This window comes from Myxine glutinosa, chromosome 3, assembly GCF_964187855.1.
Source record: "Myxine glutinosa chromosome 3, kmMyxGlut1.1, whole genome shotgun sequence".
Taxonomy (NCBI): domain Eukaryota; kingdom Metazoa; phylum Chordata; class Myxini; order Myxiniformes; family Myxinidae; genus Myxine; species Myxine glutinosa.
In genome coordinates, this window is record NC_136263.1 from 91682727 (window position 1) to 91697453 (window position 14727).

The 14727-nt window shown below is 44.8% G+C and overlaps 1 protein-coding gene across 1 annotated transcript in view; it reads left to right on the plus strand.

The window, feature by feature from the left end:
• The first annotated feature begins 7735 nt into the window (after positions 1-7735).
• The window catches only part of NOTUM (notum, palmitoleoyl-protein carboxylesterase), a 32688-nt gene continuing 25696 nt past the window's right edge, over positions 7736-14727 (plus strand). Inside the window, exons 1-4 of the mRNA XM_068111497.2 lie at positions 7736-7801; positions 10231-10661; positions 11604-11656; positions 12026-12121. Of these exons, the coding sequence (XP_067967598.2) occupies positions 10282-10661; positions 11604-11656; positions 12026-12121 (529 nt within the window). The 5' untranslated portion in view covers positions 7736-7801; positions 10231-10281. The remainder of the gene's footprint in view (positions 7802-10230; positions 10662-11603; positions 11657-12025; positions 12122-14727) is intronic.

The following is a 14727-nucleotide window of genomic DNA, read 5'->3' on the forward strand; positions in this document are numbered from 1 at the left end:
ACTACACCATCATGACAACTATTTACCGCAGAAGCATTCCTAAATGCTTTATCTATAACATCCACCATGGAAAGCTTGCAGACGAAGCGCCCGTTTAACGTCCATCAGAGAGACAGACCGAACACACATTGATGAATAACACGCCTGTGTAGCACCAGGTGGCCAGTTTATAGTTGATTCGGGATTCGAACCAGGCTAGACAGGTAAGACAGCTGAGAGGCGAGTGTGCATACCTGATCGAAACCATCCTACCAGCAATGCAGCTGCTATAATGTATAAATGGATGAGGTGTGCATGTGCGGCATCCATTTTGAGTCTATTAATTACGCACGTCTATTAATTAATTATGTCCACTTGAAATATTGAAATATACCTGTTAGAGTTAGACTGCTGAGACGCCTTCGACCTTTGATGACCCTTTAAGGCCCCCAGTATCCTTAAGACCCCAAAAAACCCTAAATACCCTTAAGACCCTGGAAAGTATCTCGACAAACTGCGATCAATTGTCGTACGCGTTTATTCACTCTGCCAATCAAGGCCCGATTCACAGCAGCGCCATCCGAGCTCTGGCGTAGGGATACCACCCGGTCCCGGTGTAGGGATACAACGGTGAACATTTGCACTGCATACATGACATCCTCCCCTTTAAGTCCAAAATTACCAAGAGCAATATACGTGCTAGATTTCCAGAATTGACATTTCAAAAGCAACATTTCCAAAACATGTGAAAATATGTGTGCAAACGGTTATGAGAATAATGAAAATACGTGAAAATAGAACATGTGTCAACGTGAAAAAAAACATCTTCAAAGATTCAACCGGTCGGGTGCTTTTCTCTCACGCATTGAGCGTCGCGGTGTACCAGTGGATACAGAGTCCGAGGTGATTCCTTTGGGTCGCGGTGTACCAGTGGATACAGAGTCCGAGGTGATTCCTTTGGTCTCCACGAAGGGTGTAGCGTTTGCAGAGGTTTTCGGGGCATCCGAGCTGGCTGGAGCGGCCACGACGATCTCCGGCAGTGGCGGGTCGAACTGTTGTCCTGACTGTGACGATGCTACAGGCTCCATCGACTCACAGTGACGGTAGGTTATGTGGTCCTGATGTCGACGAATTTTGCGGCCGTCCTGCAGGCGAATCACACTGGACAGTGGACCTGGCTTCTCGATGATGTCTCCCGGTAGCCACGTCGCACCTGCACCAAAATTTCGGGCAAACACTGGATCTCCAATGTTGATACATCGACTGTTGGACGTCTTATCGTGCACCAACTTTTGATTAAGCTGGCTCTGATAAACATTTGATGATATGTCTGGTTTGAGATTGTCAAGTGTCGATCTCAAGTGTCGTTTCATCAATAACTCAGACGGAGCTGCTCCGGTTGTTGATTGTGGCGTGATGCGGTATTTGAACAGGAGACGAGACAGCTTTGTTTCCAGGGTTCCCTCCTGAAGTTTCTGCAATCCGGATTTGATGATTCCCACGGATCGTTCGGCCAAGCCATTTGAAGCCTGGTGATGTGGGCTGACAAACTTATGTTTGATGCCGTTCCGACGTGTGAACTTGGCAAACTCGGTACTGGAAAAACACGAACCGTTATCACTCACGATCCCACCTTCGTCGCCATGGAAAGTATCTCGACAAACTGCGATCAATTGTCGTACGCGTTTATTCACTCTGCCAATCAAGGCCCGATTCACAGCAGCGCCATCCGAGCTCTGGCGTAGGGATACCACCCGGTCCCGGTGTAGGGATACAACGGTGAACATTTGCACTGCATACATGACAGACCCACAGGACTCACGAGACCCAAAAAATCCCTGAGGACCCAAAAGACCCAGATGACCCAAAAGTCCCTGAAGACCCAAAATAACCTAAACTCCCCAAGGACCTAAAAGACCCAGATGACCCAAAAGTCCCCGATGACACAAAAAAAACCCCGAAGACCCAAAAGACCCAGAAGATCCAAAAATCCCCAAGGACCCAAAAGACACAGAGAACTCTCACAAGTCCCCGAGGACCCAAAATACCCCAAAAAACCCAAAAGTCCCCGAGGACCCAAAAGACGCAGGTGACGCAAAGTGTCCGAGTTCCCAAAAGTCCCAGAAGACCCAAAAGTCCCTGAGGACCAAAATGACACAGATGACCCAAAAGTCCCCCAGAACCCAAAAGATCCAGGTGACCCAATAATCCCCAAGGACCAAGAAGACCCAAAAGACCAGTCCCCGTAGACCCAAAAGATCCCGAGGATGCAAAGCAACCCAAGGACCCAAAAGACCCCCGAGTCCAGCAGGCAAGGATGCTACAAGGCAGTGAAGACCAATGAAAATTTGGAACAATGGACCAACGGGTTCACTCGTACATGTAAATGGTTGTGGACGGCAGTTCCTGTTTCACCCATGTGAGCAGGATATCTCAAATAGTTCTAGACGGATTGTGACCAAACTTGGTGGACATGTTGGGTGTGTGACAACTGACAAGGCCGAATTGATTCGATTTTGGTGAAGATCCAAATCTGGATACGAGAGTTTAAAAAAAAATTATTTGTGTTTATCTATTTGTCTGTCTGTGCTATGTCTCATGTTTCACTAGCGCTATGTTTCAGCATTTCTTGAAGGTTTTCTTTGCTGGGTAGTGTATTTTACAGCAAAGACTCAACCATGAGCACCAAAGAGCAAAAGATCTCCAGGATAAAGTTGTGGAAATGCACAGATCAGGGGAATGGATTGGTATAACATATTTCGAAGGCCTTTGGAGCACAGTATTACTTGGATCACATATCACTTGGAGCACAGTCAAGACAATCATTAAGAAGTGCAAGGCGTATGGTACCACCAAGACCTCTGGTTGTTTGTTTGTTTGCTTTCTTGGTTGTTTTCTTGCTTGTTTGTCCGTGTGATATCTCAGCCATCCTTTGACCTAGGAAGCTGAAATTTTGGCACAATAGTGAGCAAGTACTTTGTCAAAAACGTTATTTTTTGTTTTTTTATTAATCCATTAATTGATGAGTTATTTAATTTATCAGCGATTAATTAAGTACTTATACATTTCCTTTCTCTTCTGGCCATTGTCTCAGGCACCTTTTGAATTAGGAAGCTGATATTTGGACATGCCAATGACCAACAGATTTGGCTGTAAAGGATATTTTTGATTTATTGATTAATCAATTAATCGATTAATTATTTAATTATTCGATTAATGACAAAAATGTTTGTTTTTTTTAAGTTACAGATTCGGATCAAATGGTGGTGGTTTATGTGTTCGATTTGGCAATTTTTTTTTTTTTTTTTTTTTTGTATACAAGATCGAGGCTCGTGAAAGAGCGAACATTAATCACACAGAAAGACAAACCGACACATAAAACATATAACATCGGGAGCGGTAGACAAGATGGGGAGAGAGGGGGAAGGACACAAACACAACATTTGAGAGCAGGGACCGAGAGACATGGAGACATCGAGAGATCTGTGGGAGGGAGAGGGCTTTGGGGGGGAGGCATGGGAAGGGGGGGTGGGAGAGGTATAAAACATATGGACACTGCCAGGACTTCCAGGAAAGAAGTTGGAATTTCAAACAAGGTGGATCTGGGGTGAATTAGCGGGGGTAGAAAAGATCAAAGTTTTGGATGGGGGAAGATAAGAGATGGTGGTGAACAGCTGTTTTAAAGACCTGGAGGGAGGAGTGGGATTGAAGGGAGTGTGGGAGTTTGTTCCAGAGGCAGGAGAAAAGAGGAATGAAAGAGTGAAGGTGAGCAGAGAGCCGAGATTTCGGCAGTTTAACCATCAGAGGGTTGCTGGCAGATCTTGTGCGACCTGTAGGAATATTTGGGGGACAGAGCACAGAGAGAGCTGGGGGAGCAAGGCCGGAGAGGAGTCGGGAGAAGACAGAAAGACCACCTACCTGCCTGCGGTGAGTGAGTGAAAGGCCCTCAGAGATAGCTTCATCGCGGGAGATTCCAATGATTCTGAAAGCTTTGGTTTCAACAGCGTGAAGCCGAGCTAGGTGTGAGGCAGGAGCACCAGCCCATAGGGGAGAACAGTATTCCATTGAGCTGCGGATGAAAGCTTTGTATGTGGTGAGGAGCTCAGGTGTGCCTAGGAAGGACTTTGCACGACGGAGGATGCCCAGTCGGCGACTGGCTTTGGAGGCGCCAGCTTGGAAATGTGGTTTTCCCAAGAAAGATCATGGCAGATAGTGAGACCCAAAAGCTTGAGCGACAGAACTTCTTGGAGAGGATTGTTGAGAAAGTAGATGGGAGGGTTGTCCAGTCGATCTCATAGTAAGAGTGTGAGATTTGTCAGGATTGAAAGACATGTTCCACTTGTTTGACCAGTCTGTGATTTTGTCCAGGTCTTCAGAGAGTGAGGAGGCTGCAGACTGCCGAACTGAGGGAAGAGGAATGGAGCGGCAGAGAGTGGAGTCATCAGCAAAGAGATAGAGAGGATTTTCCAGAGAGTCGGAGAGATCATTGATAAAGACCAGAAAAAGCACAGGGCCCAGAACACTGCCTTGGGGAACTCCAGCCTGAACAGGAAGGGGAGATGAGAGAAATCCATTCAGGGCCACACATTGACTACGACCAGAGAGGAAGTCCGCAAGACATGCATGGAGATTTCCATGGATACCATAGGAGGAGAGTTTGGTGAGCAGAGCTGGGTGCCAGACCGTATCGAAGGCACGTGATATGTCAAGGGAGACAGCTCTGATTTCCTGTTTGGCATTGAGGACCTCCATCCATTGTTGAGACAGCAGAAGCAGCATGTCCAGAGTAGAGTGACCTGGTCTGAAACCAAATTGATGATCAGAGATCAAGCCATTGGAGAAAAGGAAAGATTTCATATCTGAAGCAATGATGGATTCCATGACTTTGCTGATAATTGGGAGCAGGCTGATTGGTCTGTAGTTGCAAGGATCTGTTTTTGCACCATTTTTGTGTAAAGCGGTAATGTTTGCTGATTTCCAGGATGCTGGCAGATGACCTTGAGCAAAAGAGAGGGTGAAAAGAACAGAGAGAGGGTGAGATAGAGCGGCAGAGCATGATTTTAGGACCCGTGGGCTGATGCCGCCTGGTCCAGTTGCAGAATCAGAGTCGCGGTTACACAAAAACTCCTCCACCTTGTCAGGAGAGAAGGACACAGAGTCCACGAGCAGTTGGGTTCGACTGGGTAAGGTGGGAACAGAGAGAGATGGGTTTGGGACACAAGATTTTGAGGCAAACACAGAGTTGAGGCATTCGGCTGCACACCTCTCAATTATTGCACACTTCTCAATTGATTGATTATTTAATTTTTCAGTGATTATTATTTATTTGTTTTAATTATTAATCATTTATTTATTTTCCTTCTCATCTGGTCAATAGACCGATCCGATAAGGATGATCGTGCCCCCTTCGCCTATAGGCGGCGCTCTTGCGACGCCATTACTGAGAGGCGCCCCGATCCAAACTTAACTCCAGCTGGCTGCGCCAACACAACTATCATCGCGATCGTACATGAAAAGTGTCCGTGATAATCGTTCTCAAGTGTTTCTCTATACGTGTGGAGCGGTCGTGGACATCTGGCACCTGAAGGCACACGATACAAACCCCGTTTTCGGCGATATTGCCGGGCGCCGAAGGCGCACGGCCATGCCGCCCTGAAGGCACCTGGCACCTGGGGGTACCCGGTTTTCGCTTCCACCTGCACCAAACCTATTTTTTTAGCAACCGCGTACTCTATGCTACGCCATGCCGAGCCCCCTTCCGCCTTAGCCCCGAGTTTCTCGACGACTACGATAACGACTCCTCTGACCGATCCGACTAGATGCCCGTCCCTTCATCGACTCCTCTATACGGCCAGGTCTTGGCGGCCGTACCACAGCCGCCCCGCATGGATTCTTCCCTCAGAGTCCACCTCCGCCCGGGCCGGCCACCTATGGCAACTACGGCTAGGCCCCGAGTGGCCGCTGCCTCGTCTGGCAGGTCGCGACTCGTCTGGCAGACCTGACTGGGCCTCCGTCCCTTCGCGCGGGCCGCCTCACCGGCTCCTCACCGGTCGTATAGCTTGGTGGACCGGTCGTATCGTCCACGATTCCATCTTCTCCGATGAATCTAACAAACAAATATATTTTGTATCGATATTCTTTCGGCAAAGTGAACTGAGACCGGTAACTGCATGTAATTTGAACGCTGGAGAGCAAGCCGAATGAAGCGGCCGCCTCCCAACTATGGCGGCGTCCATAGAGGGCACCCGTCCATTGAACCCTCCGTCGGATCGGTCTATATATCAGGCACCTTTTGAGCTTGGAAGCTAATATTTGGACATGACAATGACCGAGTGATTTATCTGTAAAGGGTATTTTTGATGTATTGATTCATCACTTAATCGATTAATTATTTCTTGATTAATCAATTAATTATTTAATTTTTTTATTAATGCTTTATTTAATTAAATTTCTAAAAGTTACATCGTCGGATGAAGCACTAGTGGTTTAGTTATGCTATTAGCCAATATTGATTAAGAAAATATTTTATGATAATATTTTATTGATTTTAATTATGCAATTCATCAATCAATTATTGCACACCTCCCCCTCTCAATGCAGTCTCTATGAGCCGCGCTGGAGGATATTTAATTATTTGGCATGGGGGCGGTGTACTTTGAATGTATCTGTACTTGTTCTAGTTATATTTACACTGTTCTAGTTATTTAGGCAGTCATGAGCAGAAGGTTGTTTAGTCCGTTTGATGGTCGTGTTTATATCATTATTTGGCCACGTTCTACTACTATTAAGTCGGTGTGATGAAGGACTCAACATGGATTAATGGAGATGCAAATATACGCTTTTTACTGTTTGTCATGAACGACTCAATATGGCAAGGGAAATCAAGGAAAATGAACTGTCTGGTATTGTTCAGGTGCACTTTGCACAAAATTAAGTAAGAGACCAGTACTTTCCCAAAGTTGAAGAAATCCGTGATTGTTTCTTCTTGAAATATATTTTTATGCCTTTAATAATGATAGTATTACAGTGTGTGTGTGTGTGTGTGTGTGTGTGTGTGTGTGTGTGTGTGTGTGTGTGTGTGTGTGTGTGTGTGTGTGTGTGTGCCACCTACCGTAAGCAAGATCTGAAAGCAAAACTATAAAACTGCTCTATCAACACCATCTGATCAAGGGCACATTGAAAATAAATCGGATTACACATGCCTCACTTTTACTGCTGTATTCTCTGCCTGAGAATATTCAAAGCATAATATACACGCAAGCAACTTTCGTGCGAGAGGACTGTAAGCTTGTCAAGCTTTCCATGGTGGGAAGTGCGGGTAGAGAGGGAGGGACGGTGGCCGTTCACCCTTCTACCCATTCTCGGTTTATATTATTTTTCTGTATGAATCAAATGGCGGCCAGTCGCATAATTGGTTGGCGGGTCGGAGGGGAGGTAGAGAGTGAGCGTATCTGGTGCAATGTCCCCTTATAGCTGGAATTTGTAATTTGCTCATGATGCCGTGCCGGAGATAGCTCGCCTACTCTTCGCTGTGGGATCGTTAATCTCCACCAAATAATGCTGGCAGATGGAACACCCAGTTTAACGTCCAAAGCATCCGATCGAACGGCACACACCAGGTTTATATGTCTACACTGGAAGACCCCCTATGACCTCCCCCACTCTTCTCATGCTGCAGCCAATAGCAGAGCTGTGCGCTCTCACGTGCCGTACCCCAACCCACACATCCTGTGACTTTAATGTGTGGGGCACAGTCACTGAGCAGTCTGTTCAAGTGGACACCAAGGGAGCATTTCACAGAGTCGGACACCTACACTCTTTGGTATGATCCTCTATCGGCATGGGAAATGATCTTACTGCATGTTTGTTTAGCTTCATTCCTCTTCTTTGGAGAATAAGGCAGCAGCTGTGTTTTTGGTCACTGAAATCTAACTTGTAAGTGAGTTAGGGTGACTAAGCGACCTGTGCGTTGAGCGCTGGTGTTTTTACCAGATTTTTATTCGAGATACCGCTCGAGGGTCCAACAGCTCTTGAGCGACGTGCACTTCACGTGTACCAGGTCAATCTGTCCACAACAATGGTGTGGGAATGGTGCAGCCATGTTATATATATATATATATATATATATATATATATATATATATATATATATATACACACTGTTAAACGACAGGGTTGAGATGAGCATGACGATCATGTATACTGCATACTGTATATCATATTATTGGATCAGCATAGAGCCGTTTTTTGTGTGACATTCAAAAAGTAAAATGATCGTGGTAATAATAATAATGGTCATTGCTCATTTGACAGGTTAAAATTGTGCTGGAAATGAAGAAAGATATAAGTTTGCCGATATCAACTTTTGATTTTCTACGAGCAACAGGCAACCGTTTTTCTCCGACTTTGAAGGAATTATTCTGCAGCAAAAAAAACTCAGCAGAGATGTTGGACGTCTGCGGGACATTTTATTTGTCGCAATGAGACGCACAAGACGAAGAAACACCGTTTTTTACATTTCAATATTTAAGGTGATATACTTAGTAAGAAAAATATTGTGAAACTATGTTGAAATTTAAGTATCTCGAAATTTCAATATCCCGAAATTTAAATGTCCCGAAATTTTAATCTCCCGAAATTTAAATATCCTGAAATTTAAATGTCCCGAAATTTAAATATCCCGAAATTTAAATATCCCAAAATTTAAGTATCTCGAAATTTAAATATCCCGAAATTTAAATGTCCCGAAATTTAAATATCCCGAAATTTAAATATCTCAAAATTTAAATATCCCGAAATTTAAGTAGCTTTAATTAGGATGAAGAATATCTCGGTCTGGATAAGGTGGCACTGACAGGAAGACAACAACAGAGGCTCCAGGTCTGCGAGAACAACTGGGTCAGGAGGATTGGATAGAAGGTGGATATAGAAAGATGATTGATGAACTGATGGGAGGAGATTAGTGTGACGATAAGCTTGATGTGGAGATTGGTAATATCCGGCTGAAGTGGACTGGACATTTGGTGTGGATGGAGGAAGAGAGAATGGCAAAGACAGCGGATAAGTTAAGGAACAAGTTAGGAGGAAAGAGTTAGACCACGGTTGAGATGGGAGGATTGTGTTGGGAGGGATATCAGTAAGGTGGGGATGATTGTAGAGTGGAGAGAGTTGGCTGAGGATAGGGGGAAGTGGAGGAGTATCGTAATCAAGGCAAGGCAGGAGATTGGTACCATTAGACCTCACTCCTATACAGGGGAGGATAAGTCGAAGAAGAAGAATTATATCTACTCGTATATCAGAATTTTTTTTTAAACATTGATGTGTCCTACATTATGGTTGTTATTCTTCTTTTTTCAATAGCTGAGGGTGCGGCTGTGCCGTAGATGCAATGCCCTCTGTAAGTTACGGCAGAAATTTGGACAGAGTGTCAGCGATAGCTTGCCTACTCTTTGCAGAGGACACCATGGGATCTTTAATGTCCACCAACTAATGCAAGCATACAGGACTCCCATTTTAAAGTCCATCCAATGGCTGGCACATACATTGATGAATAGAGATACGCATACTGGCTGCTGAACTATCTATCGTGGGTTTGAATTTCATCCCAGCTATAAACTGTCTAATATGGTGATGTTGTCAAATCTTATAAATATTTCTCAGTGTTAGTTTGAGTGTTTGTCTGTTTGTGCGTTTGTACGTTACTTTTTCATGGCTGAACCATAGCACCTAGAAGCCCCAAATTTTGGGTGTCGTACTTCAGAATCTGGGCAAGGCTTTAAGCTACCACATGTTGGCCTTAATGTTCATTTTGAGGCCACCAAAGGCCGCTATAAAGTGTATATTGGGATGTTGGGTCAAGCAGTCCTGCCGCCGGCCCACAGACATAAGGTAACCACCATGAGGCGAATAACTCCATAGTATTTCATTGTCCAACACATCTTGAAACCACCGCCGGAAAAGCTCACCCAGCGAGGCAGTGCCGGGGTATCCCTATGCGAGTGATTTCATAAGGCAATAGATTGCATTTCACATAAAAATACACTGATGTCTCCTTATGCACTTGCCCGTGAATAATATGTCCACAAGCTCCTCCATGAGACTTAGACTGAAACAAATCGCTATTTAATGGCTACCCCATAATATATGTATTGCTGTCCAGTACAAGCTAAACTGAACGGTTATGACTTTCCTTTCTGTAAAGATTTTTATGTTAATCTTTCCTGATTTACCTCGTTTCTGTCCCGTGTTTAGAGCAAAGGGAGATTTTCCTGCAAGCACTTCCACAGCTCAATCACCCCCAACATGCCAGCTTCCACACTGCCGCTAGTGCTTCTCGGGCTGTTCGTCGCTGTAGTTCAGGGTCGGCGCAATTTCCAGCACGGCCGTGGCTCTACTGGGCTTCGGGTAGTTGGTGTATCAGGTCGAGGGTCGCAGCCCCTCGATGTACCACCTCCGCCACCGCAACCACATGTTTCCTATCAGCAGCAAACGGCACCGGACGTGGAAGAGAGCTTCACTCTGGACTTCACTGCCGTGGAAGGCAATGTGGAGGACTTCATGAGTCAGATCAAGAACCTGGCACAATCGCTTTATTCATGTTCGGCGCAAAAGACCGACGACCAAATGAAGCTGAACTTTCTCAAAAACGAGTCTGTGACATGTAATGACGGGACCCCTGCTGGGTATGTACTGCCACAGTGTATCAGATTTGCTTGTGATTTCCACAACTTAACAAATTAATAGTCCAAACATCATAACGAATAAAAATACACAATATGCATTTGATGATTTTTTTTGTAATGGTTCCACCGGTTTCTCACTGTAATCACATCTTCATGATTGTAAATTACCTTCTCAACTGAAACAAAAAGGACATTACATATCATTTCCGCTTTTTTTCATAACAATGCAACAATCCATTATTCGGAATGTTTAAAACACCTCATTATCATTTGTGCTTCACTGTATGGTTAACAGGTTACCATTATCTGTATTATTCCACAGCTGTGGTATTTCTCAATAATGAATAGATGGGTTAAAAGTTAAGTATGTTTGCATGTGCTTCCTGTTCGTGTGCATGCTTTCTTATTTATTTTCTCCATTTCTCCTTTCTCTTTCTTCGTCTATGGAGGAGTGAACTCTTGCAACTATTTTTTGTGAGGTTCTCCTGGCTACAGCTGGGTGGGTTTGAGGGTACAGGAGTAGCAGCCGAAACCCGAACCCTATCCATGTTCTTCCTCATGACTCCATCTTTGTCTACTTGGGTTCCTCCTGATACTCCAATGATGTATTTGGTCAGTTATTTTATTAAAATGGGATAGGATGACACAGAGGAAGCACACTTGCCTTTGAGCTGTCGCGTCTGTTCGATTATTGTTGGACGATAAACACCACTGACCCCAGCCTTTCATATAGGGATTGGGCAAGCTCTCAACACATCCTGGAAAAATTGATGTCGGCATGTGGGCACTGCAGTTAAATATCCGATTGCAAGTGAAATATTGAATAATATTTAAATAAACTTCATGTCAGATATAATTCCTCATTCTTCTATTCCCTCTGCCATCCCTACCTTGTGTACCTCACTACCCACACACATCTTCATTTCAATTTCCATCCTCCAGGTACTACCTGAGAGATTCCAAAGGCAGTAAAAGGTGGCTCATATTCTTGGAAGGTATTGGCTACATTACGGCATCTCTGTCTTTGCTCTGGATTTCATATCTCAACTCAGTTAGGTTTCGTCACCTCACAGCATGGGTTCATCATCGTAATGTGTTTTGCATTAGGGGCAACAGTTGATGATCAAACAAGACATTAAAAGAGAAGGAGTGGAAGTTGAGAGAGTCTTTATTGTTCATTCACAGTGCATAAGCTTCACTCACAGGTTGTATCACTGACCCCAGTATGCTCTGGAATCATGTAAAAAATAAAATAAAAACACCACCAGACTGTTTACATGTATGTAGTTGTGGTTAGGATCCTACGTCCATGGCAGAGTTTCCAACGTGAGAGCAATATTACAAGTTGTTTGTTTTATTGGCAGGTGGCTGGTGCTGCTTCAACAAAGAGAGCTGTGATGCGCGCTACAACTCCATGCGGCGACTCATGAGCTCCACCGACTGGCCACAAAGCCGCATTGGTGAGAGCCCGAGCGTACCTTCATAAAAGGATCTCTGAGGGCATACCTTCAAAGCAGGATGTCTAAATGTTTTAATATGCACCTGGTTCCATGCATTTTGTGGCTTGCATTTAATTGAGAGAGCTGTGAGTACATGCTATTACACCCTAATGTAGAGGCATGAGCGTTCACTCTCACGAAGTGCTGTTTTTCATTTTGAGTTGGCGGGGGTGGAGTGGAAGGAGGGAGAGGTTGTAAGTAAACAATAATAACCATTCCTTTCACGCCGTGAGGTGCATAGGAGCTGCTGAGGCAGTTTCATTGGCTATAAGGAGTACAATCCTGGATGGGACTCCACTCCGACACAGGATACTCAAATGGATTATGATCCCAGTAAGTTGGTACTCATTTTGCCTACCTTAGAAGGATGATGGGCTGTAGTCAACCCACCTGGTGTTATTTCAACTGCATGACAGGGGCTCAAACTCAAGACCCTAAGATCTTTAGCCTACCACCTTAACCGTTAAACCAACACCAGGCATTGGGGTTGTAAGTAGCATTCCCTTTATGACACACACCATTTTATTGCCCACCCCAAGTTGCACTGAGAACTTTAAGAGTTAACCAGTTTTCATCTATACTTAAACCCACTTATAATCTCTGCGTTGGTAGTCCAGTTTCCGAACAAATCGATAATTAGCACTCACACACAGCATACTTTGACACAAATAAACCTCTAAAGCTATCAGCACATAATATTTTCAAACGTTTGAAATGCTGATACCCCATCCCACTGCCATATATGTGACACAACCCTCTTCTTTCCATTCCCTTTAACTTTTCTCTCCACTCTTAATCTTACATTTTCCTTTGTATTTAGAAATTTAGGTTCATGGAGTATTTCAAAAACAGAGGATATTGCAGGTTCATATACTGTAAAGGATCTAAGGGGAACATGGAGACAAAGTGCTTGCACAAGAGTGGATGAGAGCAGACAGAACGCGAGTGTCGATGGTTTGAGGAGGGGGTGGGGGAGGTTGCTATCGCTCGGGCATTTGACAACGTCTGGCTTTGCTAGCCAAGCTCTCTGCGTCTGGCATAGAAGGCCACCTTCATTTTGGGATTTCTGACTTCTTCAACTCATGCAGTGAACCTATTGCTATCTATAGAACCCTTCCTCCCCCCCCCCCCTTCCTGTCCTCGTGGCAGCTGGAGTTCCCCAAGGCAGTGTTTTGGGCCATTACTTGTTTCTGATCTACATAAGCGCCCTCTTCGATGCTCTGGAACCCTTGCTTCCTTTTTGCAGATTTGAATTAGATTATTTCCTTGATCATCCACTGGAAGAGGTTCGGTCTCTTGAACTTATAGGCTGACCACCATTAGCCCTGACATTTTCTGGACTGACCACATACCATTCCTGAAATTCTGACTTCCTCCGCTCATGCAGTCAATGCTTCACTTTCAATGGGACCCTAGAATATTCTCTTTCAGTGGAGGCTGTAGTGGCCCAAGGCAGTGTGGGGCCCAGTCTTGTTTCTCATCAATGGAGTATTGACTGCTCTCCCCCAATGAGCTGGGACCCAGCATTACATATGTCTTTCCTGGATTCTCTGGAATAAAGAGCTCTCAACATTATTGGAATATACCGTGATGAGGCTGCTTTAACATCCCAGGCAGATTGACGGCCTCCCTTTCTCTCTCTATTTCTCTTTTTACCCCTCCGTTGGTACAGCTCATTTTGTGTTCTCTCGTTCCCTCGTTCGTTCTTTCGTTCTCTCGTTCGTTCGTTCGTTCTCTCTCTCTCTCTCTCTCTCTCTCTCTCTCTCTCTCTCTCTCTCTCTCTCTCTCTCTCCTGACCAAAAACTCCAGGATGTATACATTCTTCAAGTACCAAACCCTCCTCGTTAATTTTCCAAAATCCAGGCTGAATGAAGACCTCACCTCTTTTGTTTCTCACTTCTGTATGTGGAAATGCCTTCCAGAGGATGTGCCATCTCACTCTTCCCTCCTTCAATCAGATGATGCATCTCCTTTCTGTGTTCATGCAATCAGTCCCTTTCTTATTGTATCCACGACTTTCTCCACTGCCCTACTCTCAGGTTCATACCTTCCATCACCTTGTTCTTTTATGAGAATCTATGTTGTAGATCTACCAACAACTTGTAAAAACAAACAAACCAACAACCTTATTTCCAAGCTGGCCTCCAAAGCCAGTTGCCGACTGGGCATCATCCGTCGTGCAAAGTCCTTCCTTGGCACACCTGAAATCCTCACCACATACAAGGCTTTCATCCGCAGCTCAATGGAATACTGCTCTCCCCTCTGGGCTGGTGCTCCTGCCTCACACCAAGCTAGGCTTCACGCTGTTGAAACAAAAGCGTTCAGAATCATTGGAATCTCCTGTGATGAAGCTGATTGTGATAGCCTTTCACTCACTCACCGCAGGCAGGTTGGTGGTCTTTCTGTCTTCTACCGACTCCTCTCCGGCCTTGCTCCCCCAGCTCTGTCTATACTCTGTCCCCAAAATATTCCGACAGGTCGCACAAGATCTGCCTGCAACCCTCTTATGGTTAAACTGCCAAAATCAAGACTCTCTATTCACCTTCACTCTTTCATTCTTCTTTTCT